General features: G+C 38.6%; 1 protein-coding gene across 2 annotated transcripts; it reads left to right on the top strand.

Annotated features, from left to right (window-relative positions):
* The first annotated feature begins 1449 nt into the window (after positions 1–1449).
* Positions 1450–9388, top strand: rnf167 (ring finger protein 167). 2 transcript variants are annotated; one of them, XM_033647668.2, is made up of 11 exons: positions 1450–1554; positions 1732–1879; positions 4540–4670; positions 4761–4841; positions 4938–5075; positions 5156–5243; positions 5334–5424; positions 5555–5660; positions 6091–6184; positions 6413–6493; positions 7651–9388. In XM_033647668.2, exons 3-11 carry the CDS (start codon positions 4566–4568, stop codon positions 8073–8075), a joined length of 1209 nt encoding a protein of 402 aa, XP_033503559.1. In that variant the 5' UTR covers positions 1450–1554; positions 1732–1879; positions 4540–4565; the 3' UTR covers positions 8076–9388. The 2 variants fall into 2 exon arrangements, with proteins under 2 accessions (XP_033503559.1, XP_078028765.1); XM_078172639.1 differs by lacking the exon at positions 1450–1554 and having other exon boundaries at positions 1742–1879; positions 4545–4670; positions 7651–9386.
* The last annotated feature ends 2602 nt before the right edge of the window (positions 9389–11990 follow it).

Below are 11990 nucleotides of genomic sequence, written 5' to 3'. Positions count from 1 at the left end.
CAGTGGCTCCAAGTGAAGACACACACACACACACACACACACACACACACACACAGGCTACATATAGTTTATTCATTATTTTCCACACTTTAATTTGTCTAATTGTTTTGCTGATAATCAACCGATTGAAAGATATTGAATCTGATGTAGTATTAAATGTACAATATTCCCTCTGAGATACGGTAGAGGACAAAATAATTTCATAATCAACATAATAACACGTTAAAAAAAAAACACTTGAAAGTTCACTTGAGTGGGTTTTACCTGTTAGCTTCTGGTTTCATGTGTGAAGGCGCTCTCTGGTGGACATCATTAGGAACTATAAGCAGAGCAGCAGATACAAATACACAGATTAAAACATGTTTACAGTTTTTCCCCATTTATTTTACCATTTTAATTTAAATGTGTTATTTAATATACCAACCCACCCCTTTTCTTTTAACCTAATGTATATATTTTGAATTATTTAACCCCTTTATAACAATCTGTTTATTTTTTTAATTATTGTTTTAATACATTCATTGTATATTTTCCTGCCCTATTTGCTATTATTGAATTTTAAAAATGCATACTATCTGTCACGTTTAGTTGGGCTTATTGTTTAATTCAGTTCCCCATTGCGAGGAGTAAAAGTCCAGTGAAGGAGCTCTTAATCCCTTTAGTCCATTAAACCAGTCACTTTGAAAGATATAGTTTTTCTATTTTTATATTTTTTAAGGGTTATCTAATTAATGTAATACCTGTTTTTCTGTAGCTCACTAAAAACCTTTATCTTAATCTTTTTTCACATTTCGTGTGTTTTTTAAATTCTTAGTCCCTTCATTTTATTCATGTCACATAAACAGTCAAGTTAAAATATATTATAAACACGTGTTATTTTGTTCATTAAGCTAATTTAATTTATGCCTTTATTTTTTAATACTAAATCCCTTTATCTTAATATTTATTATTAGATTCTTTTTGTGTATTATGAATTATTTTTAGGATTTCTATCAGGGGCCCAGTCTCTTGCACCTGACATACCCACAGGAAATATGCTTGTGTGACCTGTGTATGCTGATCTGTAGATAGGGGCCTGAATGATTGGAATCTGTTCATCTGAATGCAGTGAAACCGGTCTGTCTCTGTCTGCGTCTGTTTCCGCGACATGGAACCTGAAGTCTTCAGCATGTGAAATCTTTTTGCATATTTCATGTTATGGCTCTATTATGACTATTATTATTACAGACTTTTTATAGTTACTTTAATCACTTCATGTAGGCTCCATTAGGTTTTCATTTGCTATTTAAGACACATTAAAGCCACGGGTGGTTGACCATGAACCATAGAAAACCAGCCTGTGCCTGGCTCTCTGTGAGAAGAACATGAACCCTGCAGGACACTCAGTTCACTGCTGTTTGTCCATGTGGCCGCAGGTGGCGCTGTGGGCTCAGCATGCTGGTGAGTCAACCTGCCGTCACGACACAAAGAAGACACAGGGCGCAAGAAGCAATAACAAACAAACCTAGCAGCAGGAAGCTAACGCAACTCTGGGAAACCGAGCACAAAGGCAAAGTGTGTTCCTCACGGTGCACAAACACATTGTTATCACAGTTTATATGCTTCTATATTCCTATCGCATAATGAATATCGTATGTGTCACGTAACTGGTATCTAACATCTGCTAACACTAGCCAAACGTCAGCTAACGTTAATCCTCCCTGTCTTTGTCGTTTTCTTGTGGAATTACAGGATTGTCGAGAAAGTAGCTAGACGTCGTAAAGAAAAACAAACTCAATCGTTTTAACACGACGACATGTGAGAAACTCAACTGAGACGCCTGGAATAACTTGACGTTGGATTACAACCGTCACGGTGCCGATACTAGCAGGATACTAAGGTATGTAACGTTAGCTAACTACACACAATAACATCAACGTTACCCCAGTGACTTCTGATGCTTTTTTTTTTTTTTTTACATTTGTTTTCGTTGTTGAGTGAAACACAGCGGATTTAATAACTAAGCTGAATGTTAATGGCAGTCTAACGGGTCTGACTATTTTAACCTCACTAATTATAGGCTAGCTAATCGTCTGGAAGGAGTGACAGCAGCATCTATTATTGTTGTTTCACAGGACGTGATGAGAAACCATTAGCTAACAACACAACCAACAGGTTTAGGATTGAGACAAATGCAGCACAACAACAGAGGGTTCATTCTCCATTAACTTTCTGTGGGCAGCTAAAATAACTGAAGGTGTTGACTTTGATACACAGACAGTAGCTTTCAGTGGGGTTTATGGTAGTACAACCAGGAGGCAGCACTTTGGGTTAATTGCTATGTAGTGCCATAAAACAGCCCACATACAGTACAGAAAAGGCCCAAGGACACGTGAACATGTTCATAATTGCATTGCACTTACTTTTACCTTACCCTAATGCAATCTGCCTCCCAAACCTAGTCAAACACAAATAAGTTAGTTACCAGCATTCAACAGAGCAGCCAGTGTTATCCTGAGCCAGGGCTTTCTGTTTATAGCAACATAAGGGCCTCCAAATGTAAATTGTGTTTTGATCATGCTTTGCAATATTCAAAGTCAAGTTTCCAAAGCACTGTCATCATAGTTTTTGAGCGTTCATCAATGTGGACAGTCTTTAGGTCTGGTCCAACCCAACCATCAATTCCCCTAAGACCTCTTTATTTTCAGGATTTCAAGTACAGTGGAAAAAAGCAACAACAAAAAATAGAGAACAGAACATGAGGTCTTGGCAAATATAAGCACATCAGAAACAGGTACAGGTTACTATAGAGAAATTTCACAGTTTAGTCCCGCAACAAATAAAAGAATAAAATAATAAAAAATTAAAAGAAAAAATCCCTAATCAATGTTGTTTTCCTGCAGGTAACAATCCCATTGTCTCCAATAGTTTTCCCCCTTATCTTTCTGTAGAAAGATAAAGTCATCTTTTCCATGGCGCGTATAGAACTGACTACATTTATAAAAAGATCCATAGAGGGAGGATTTGTCTGAAGCCAACATTTGGTGACAGCCTTTTTACATGCGACAAGGAAAATCTTCAAGAGATAAGTATCTCCCTTAGATAGGCCTTTGGGAGTAACACCTAGATACAGAACTGCAAAAGACTCAACACTGTTAAGACCCAGAAGCTTGGATAGTAAACGTCCTGTCTTTTCCCAAAAAGGTCTGATCCGTGGACCAACCAAAATACATGGGCATGGTCCGCTTGCGCTGATCCACACTCCCTCCAACAGGGGAGCTGTGTCCCAGTCCACTTGGATTTCTGCTTTGGTGTTATAAAAAAGCGTATCAAACTCTTCCATCCAAAATCTCTCCATGTCAATGAATTAGTGGTTGAGCATTGAGTTTCCCACGCATGTGTCCACTCCTCCACAGTTATTTCCATCCCTAGGTCCTTTCCCCAGCGCTGTCGTACATAGTCTGTAGAATTTTTGTTCATAGAAGTAATAGCTTTATAAAATTTGCCTGTAACCCCTCTAATATTTTCATACTTATACGCATCAATAAAAATCTGAATACCCTTAGACCTCTTGACAAGGCAGGAGAGTAATGCTGAACTACTGAACTGAGTTGTAGTTTATTAAGAGTATAAATTACCAACAGTTATTTTGCCTGGATTTGTAAACAGAATTCCCAGTGCAGTTGTAGCATTAAAACCCGACAATAATGTGGGAACTTAATTTAATTAAATTTCTGTGCTTGTGAATCCACATCAAGGCAGTTGGCAGTTGAAATGTGAATTTCACATATCCTTATTATTACACACAACACACACATGCAATTATGTAGAGGGATAGCGCAGGGTCAGCCAAAATACGGCACCCCTGGAGCAGTTTGGGACTGGGGAGCTAAAGATTTAAAGGGGTAATATTAATGTATTGTTAACAACACAAATGACATTCACAAAGAATCATGCCAGGAAAGAAAACTGAATATAACAAACTAATAATGAGGTAATTCGTTAAATACTTCATTTTAAGAATAAGCCATAAGATGTTAGCACCAAGAAAAACAAATAGATTGACTTTTCAACAAGACAGTACAGGCACTTAATTGATATTTTAGAACAAGTGCCGATAACTACATGAAGGGGGTCTCTTGCAGAGATTATTGATAAAAAATTCTCAGAACACAGTGCAGACTGTGGTTAAAGGTCAATACGATGCACTTTGTGTTTTATGCAAAATAAATTTGTTTGTAAAATCATGGTCTTGAGAGGACATTCGTATTCTCACAGTGTAACAGAATCACAGTCGCATACTTGGCTTAGTTTGCTCTGCCACTCCATGACAATACATGTTAATGCATGCTGGAGAGCCAGTTTGCACTTCCTTGTTTGCATAACCATGTGCATATTTACAAGGTTTTACCACCTGAATTGTCTGTTTGCATTAGTATGTTAATGAAAGGCTGTAATCAAGCTGCTAGATGAGCTTCAACCTGAGACCTGAGTTATTTGCTGCTGGTTGTGACTGAATACTCTTGATTATGATGTGTTACTGTCGTATCTTTTTCCCAGTTTAGTTCAACTGTAAGCGACCAAGGATGTCTCACCTTGGTGTGTGGTGCACGGGAGCTCGATTGAGTGTCCTTGTAGTGGTTCTTTGCAGCGTTCTGGTTCCCTCCCCCACACATGCCTATATCTATGCTGTAAGTACTCTGTTAGATTTAGCCGCAAATATGATTCCTCAAATTCTCCTGGAGATGATGTCTGTTCTTATGTATATGTTGTTTTTGCAGCACTATAGCAATATGACCTCGATGTTGTTTGAGGACCTGCCTGCCTTGTTTGGCGCCCCTCTTCCTAAAGATGGACTAATGGTGAGAACAGAGTATTGGAGAAAGGGTGGATACAGAAAAACATAAGTCACAGTCCTTTATAATGACTTTTTTTTTTTTTTTGTCTTTGTCCGAAAGGGAGTTTTGGCGGTGTCCCGTCCGCTTAATGGCTGTACACCAATAGCCCCTCCTCTTCCACTGCCCTCATCTTATGATGCCAACACCACCAAATTCATTGTCCTCATCAGACGCTACGACTGCAATTTTGATATAAAGGTCAGTCATGTTTAAGCGACAGTGAAAACGTTGTAGTGTCTGTGAAGCAAACTGGTCTAATGTGAGAAACTGGTTTTCAGGTCTTGCACGCACAGCAAGCCGGATACAGTGCTGCAATCATTCACAACATGTACTCAGACACTCTGCTCAATATGAACTACAGCAACGGTAATTCTCTTTTATTGAATGCCCAGAATTTCAAACTTTACATATTCACACTATCTTACTAAAATGGCTAAAAATGTCTTTATGTTACAGAAACGATTGCAGAAGAAATTGAGATCCCTTCTGTATTCACCAGCTACTATGCTTCCCAAATTCTCAAGAATTTCATAATTCCAGAACAAGGGTAAGTACAACCATTATTAAACAGGAATGTATACCAAACCAAACTGTAACAGTGAGCATTACATGTGCACAGACCCAATACATACTGACCTTTTCAGTGCTAGTGCTTATGGTAATGTTGGTATCTGCAGGGCCTACGTGATCCTCAAGCCGGAGTTTGCTTTTCCACTCTCATACTACCTTATCCCCTTCACTGGAGTAGTTGGCATGATCATTCTTGTGATGGGTGTCGTCTTGGTAAGTATGCATATAATGTGATGCCTCCCTGGGTGTTTATTCAGTATGTAGCACAGTCTTTTGGGTTACAGTTTTCAAGTCTACTATTGTTCGAATGAAAGAGAAATAGTGCAATCATACAATGGATTTCCTCTGTCATCCTGGTTCCAAAGATAGACTGTTTGGACCATGGATAGCAAAGACGAGTAGTTGATGAATAGTGACCTAAAACTCGAGCCAGCTAATTTCCCTCTTGAGATGCTATATTTATTCAGTAGACACATCTTTTTAGTAAGCATAAGGCCCTGGAAAACTATTTTACAAATCAGCTGCGTACTTTTCATGAGCTGTGGGGTCCTACATGAACACAAAAAAAGAAACCCATCCATGAATGTTGAGTGTCAGTGTTGCTCTCCCGCCAACAGTAACATTGTCTTTTCGGATTGTTTAGATCATACGATGTGTACAGTACAGGAAAAGGCTGAGGAAAAATCGCTTGTCCAAGGAACAGCTGAAGCGGATTCCAACCCACAGGTTCACCAAAGGTAACAAGATTTCATCATTGTCAGTGTTATTGGTTGTTTTTAGAAAAATATTAAGAATCAACTGCAGTGATCAAATTTTCCTTGGATGTGAATATGAAGTCTATTAAGTTTCGTCTGTGGAGCTTTTTAATTGTAGAACAAATTCTTATGATAAAATGTTACTTAAGAAGTGAAATAATGTTTAATTTAAATTTGATTTAAATTGATAAATTTTCTCCTCTTCTTCAGGGGACGACTATGATGTGTGTGCAATATGTCTGGATGACTATGAAGAAGGAGACAAGCTGCGAGTTTTACCTTGTTCTCATGGTAAATATTTTTTTAAGGTCTTATTATGTTGTTTTGAAGTTTTTATGTTACAGTGCAAAAATATTTCTACTGATTCACAGAAATGTGCACAACTACCACACTTGCAGCAACAAACTTCTGTACCAATTGAACACAGTGTATGTAAATATACCCTTTTATCCAAGTCAACATTTGTACCCCTACCTATCTATCTTCAAAAGTACAGTATTGTACTGCCAATGATCAGCATGTTCATGAAGGAACATCATCCATTTTCCTCCGCACTTGAAATTGCCAGTTCCTCCTGCACTGCAGCCCTTATCGACTTATAGTATGATATATGGACATGACCTCAATCATTTGCTGACCTCGATATTGCCCGTGGTATTTACGTGTGTTCATTTACATAAGAATGTCACCAACATTTTAGCCAACATGATGCCAGAATAAACAGCAACAGCAGAGTTTTCTTGACCATTGCTTGGGTGCAGCAATTTAGTCTGGGTTTTTTGTCTCCATCCCTGCCTACCTGAGCATGTTCAAAGAAAAATAAAACAACACTTCAAAGACGACACAGCGTAGCTTACTTGTAGCCTGCAGCTGCACTTTAGGAGTGAAAGAGGCACAGTCCTGATATTTGTTAGCTTGCCAACCCCTGGCAACGAACCAGGAAGTTTGTCGTTTGTAGTTTCACCCTCCAATAACTTCATCCTCCACTCCATAAATCCACCAGCAAACCACCTAGCTTTCTTGCTGGCGGGAGTTCTTCTTCCTTTGGCAGCCTAGAACACTTTTAGGCATATATGCTGCCCCGTCAGGACTTGAAGAATTAAATCCCCAGTATGTACAGGACTGGAGAAAAATGAGAATCTTTATGTTTTCAGAATTTTAGCATTGACTTGGTACCAGTTCAGTTCTCGTGACATCCCTATTAACAGGTGTTCATTACTTAATGCTAATATGATATTTTTTTATATTTACATATATGCCAACTCCGATGTCTCCGATGTCCGATGTAGGGTGTAATTGTATCATCATGCAAGGTTGTTATAATTATATCAGTGACATAACATAGACTTAAATCACAATTAATTGCTGGGCCAATATATATTGTCCAACAAAAGTAGCACTCATGAGAGGCCTACTCGTTGCTAACTGTCACTCTCTCTGCTTGTCAGCCTACCATTGCAAGTGTGTGGACCCGTGGCTCACACAGACCAAGAAGACCTGCCCTGTGTGCAAACAACGCGTCACTCGCAACAACCAAGAGCACTCAGAGTCTGATTCTGAGGAGGAAACTGGAGGACGTGGAGAAGAAGAGGGAACGGAGGGTGAAGCAGACTCGGAGCGCACTCCCCTGCTGCGACCCTCCAACCCGGGGTCCCCCTCAGGGAGCCCAGGGGCCTACTCAGCTACCACCACCACCACTACTGCCCAGTGCCTCGCCTCCCCTGCACACTGCGACTCACCCATCCTGGGTTATGAAGGCTACCACTCCCCCCTGGAGGACACGGACTCAGAAAGCGATGACGCAGGAGAGGACAGGCACCACACTGATGACGACACTGCTCAGCTTATTGGTAGGGACAGAGTGGAGGTCTGATGGCTGGAACATAGCTGCGATGAGATCACTTAGTTTTACCTAAGAGCAGTCTTTGTGTCATCAGTCTTGCCATCAAACTGTATTTTGAAATAGTTCTCAGATTTGTTGAAAGCTAGACATTTATGATAACAGAATCTTTTACCCAGTAACCAGAGGAGGTCTACTTGTTAGTGTCAAAGCACATGCAGCAAAAAAATCCAACATTGAGCATCAACCACCTCTTTACGCTCCGGTACTCCCTTAATTGTCTGTAGACCTCCTTTTTTAATGCATGTTGTATTTCTTAACTTGACCACGCCACGTGACCTAACCACTAGTGCTGCACAAAAAGAAAGGGCCACTTGAATCTAATGTGCTGTATAAGTAAGAGTGCGACTCAGCTAGATGAAGCCTGTGTTGCTAAACAGTACAAATTCTCTGCTCACATTTAATTGGATCCTCTAGGTTTCCTGTGTAAGGTTTCAGTGAGGTTAGTGCAGTGTGAAGACGCTCTGTCGTCTTAATCATAATCGTTTTATATCTGACAGCCCTTTTTACCAGCCTCACATCGTTTCCTAACAAGGGTTTGCACAGGGAAAAGAAATGTCTTTATTTGATCTTTTAATCCCCTTGGCTCTCCTTTTGCATTTTAAAAACACATATATTTCAGTTCTTTGAAATTTTTAGATTTTTTCAATATCCACACTAAATTACGCTATTATAGAATATTGCAAAGATGTTATACATTTCTGCTGTTTTGACATTGTTATTGATAATACTTTGTGGTCAGTTTAAGGAAAATATTTTTAGCTTTATCCAGTTTGTCACGTTGAACAAACTCAGGTTTTTAGCAACAATATTAAAGGTCAGTGGGTATTTTAAATGTTTAACACAGTGAGAACTAACAGGGTTTGGTCTTACGAGTTGTTTTAGCTTTTTTTTTCTTTGAATTAGTGAAAAATAGATTCATGAATATTTAAAGGTTTACTATTCAGGATTGCCTGAATTCACTCACGTATGGCGTTTGGCCTCGCTATATTTCTGTTTTGTGGCGCTGTGGCCTGGTTGCCTGCTACTTACGGTCTAGCACCTGGGGCCAGATGCATAAAACTCTGTGTAGATTCACGACTGAAACTAGAAGGTTGAAACTTCCATACACAATTTTTTTGTCAGATTTATAAAGCCATGCGTACGACTGATTTTGTTTTATGGACCTCGATCATTGCAGTGCTGGGTGCACGTGCACAAGCTTTGTTTCCAAAACCACAGTTTGTCATAAATGGATGTAGAAAAGACCTGACATTAATTTGCATATGATACTTGTGCCCCTCCTTATCTGCCAATAAGAAATATAGTAAAGAAAGTGCATTGTCACTGACTGTGTTGCATCAGCGAGGGTGCCAGCGTAGCCGTCATTACACACAGCATCCGTACCACTAATTCATCACATTTCTGCACACCATCATCGCGTAAAATCTCAATCATTATTATTGTTAAACTTCATAAGGATTCATTCTTAGCACTCATTTTGAAACTGACTTTACAAAGTGCTTCACAGGACAATGATAAACATTTATTAACAGGAAGATGAATGTAAATAAAAATAATGAGATTTATCACTGAAGTTATTTTTAATTAGCTTTATAAATGCACCTTTTCATTGATATTTTGCAGAGTGCTGTGTAGCCTTAAAAAATGCAGTCAGTGACATGAGCAAACAACCTCAAAACAGTATTATCCATCTCTCAACTTATAAATAATCATCTTCTTATCACATCACCTGCAGCTATCTAAGCTAAAAACACGTGTACTGACGGTCTAAAGAATGTGTGAGGTGCACATTCTCACTGTGCATCCTTCCTTTATAAATACATATACAAAGACGTACACATCGTATATGCATCTAGCCCCTAGTCGGATACACGCCCAAAAATGTCCTGAACACAGGAAATAAAAAAATTCAGGCATGGGGCAGAATCTGTACCGAAAAAATACACGGCCACGCACTTCCAGCGGGTCAAGTGATGATTGAGACAGATTACTACTGTATGAGTCTATACATTGTTTTCTAGGACAATCCTGCATAGTTTACCTTCAGTGGATCTTTTTCCATTTTTATACATGACAGAATGATAACATGTTGAGGTGGGGACCCTGGGGGTGTTTTTAGGATAGAAAAGAGCATTGCCTTACATTGGCCTTGATGTACATGTGTATGTTAAATGTTTGGAAATAGAAGGGACAGCATTCACACTCCTTTGTTTTCCTCTTGTCTAGCTGTATATGAATACCGCTGGTTTGAAAGCTTTGATTTCGTCCCCTCGTCTGTAAATGTGCTTCATGTTAGTTTTTATAGTGACGAACAAGAAATAGACAGCCTGTGTCTCCACGTGTTTATAGTAACGACACAGATAGCCATCTTACACATGCTTGATTTGCACCTAAACATTTTGGACAGGCTCGGCGGCTGTCAAACAAGATATGGATTGTTTCTCGACTTTATATAATGACCACCACGCTGTTGAGTTATTTGAGGAGCAGCACAAATAGAAACTTAAAAAAGTTGTTTCAGCCAAACTGTTTCACTGCTCCAACTGTTTTTATCTTGATCTAAGATCGTAAATTCATAACTGGAATTTTTGTTTCTAGATTTTTTCTTTTGTTAGTTTTTAATGTATAATAAATAACCTGACAGGGGGTGGATATTTTTAAGCACTGTACAGATCTAACCACACTCTCTATTCGCCTAGATGGGATTATACAAATGTGATCAGTGTTTCCTCTGTGTTAATTTTCAGTCAAAAAAAATATGAAATCAGAATTGTAATTCAGGCTTACTGTCATCTGTGATAAAAAATAGTGCTGAAAATGGTCTTCAAACTGTTTAAATATTTAAAATAACATGACTTGATCTTTACCACATTAGATAGGGGACCAAATGTAACCCCCCCAACACCACAACTGTAAATGATAACAGAGGAAACACTGTACACGATGCATATATATGTTATGTGTCTGAGGAATTGTCAGTACGTTGCATTCAGTGTGAAAGAGGCAAATCAGTAGGACTCTGAAATCATAACATTCCATCTTTTTATCCTACTGATGATTGATTAAAAGACTCAACACTATCAACGTTTGATCGGGACTTGTTGGCAATAGTCTGTATTGTAAAATAGAACTGCTTTTTTCCTATTTGCAGTATGCTTCAAATGACTTTGTACTGTACTTTTCTTTTTTTCCCTCTATATGTCTCAATTTTAGAGACTGTCGACTGAAACAAATGGACAAATGTAATCCCCCAAATTTTTATTTTTTCTTCTTCTTTTAGAATGTGCCTAGTTTAATCACACTTAAATAATAAATGTACAGTGTCAAGTATGATTTCCATGTATAAAGCAGGTTTGAGAATTGTTAGGATTTCTGAACACAGTCTGTGGAAAGCTGCATTTATTGTGTGATTTGTGGAAGATTAAATGATATTGAAACGGGACTTTGGAGCCACTTTTTGTTGTTGAAATCAGAAAAGAGAAATACAGGAACACTTTTCCTTACAATGGCCTGTTGTCCAACGTGATAATGTGTGTTTATAATAAAGCCATTATAGAGCAAATTGTTACCAAATGGGTATGTCACTAGCATGTGTTCTGCTGTTTTTAATTATTTGTGAATAGATACAAAGCTGAGATCAATCTAACTATTATATATGGTGTCATGATTATAGAAGGAATACTCTCCATTGAGAAGAATTAAGACATAATGTGTTATACCTCTGCGCTGAGGATAGCTGTGGCTAAAGCCATTTTGTTGTCTGTCCCATTCTCGTGAATGTGATATCTCAGGAATGCCTTATGGCAGGCATGTCCCAAGTCTGGCCCACAGACCGATTTTAAACGGCCCTCAGCTTGACTTTCAGAATATACCATATGTGGCCCT

Source organism: Epinephelus lanceolatus, chromosome 11 (assembly GCF_041903045.1).
Source record: "Epinephelus lanceolatus isolate andai-2023 chromosome 11, ASM4190304v1, whole genome shotgun sequence".
Lineage (NCBI taxonomy): Eukaryota > Metazoa > Chordata > Actinopteri > Perciformes > Serranidae > Epinephelus > Epinephelus lanceolatus.
This window is presented reverse-complemented; position numbering and strand designations above follow the sequence as displayed.

Excerpts from the sequence above, each read along its gene's own strand:
- rnf167 (XM_033647668.2), top strand. The coding sequence starts at position 4,566 with ATGTCTCACCTTGGTGTGTGGTGCACGGGAGCTCGATTGAGTGTCCTT. Across the intron at positions 4,671-4,760 it reads CACATGCCTATATCTATGCT|CACTATAGCAATATGACCTC; the intron begins GTAAGTACTCTG and ends TTGTTTTTGCAG. Across the intron at positions 5,661-6,090 it reads TTGTGATGGGTGTCGTCTTG|ATCATACGATGTGTACAGTA; the intron begins GTAAGTATGCAT and ends CGGATTGTTTAG.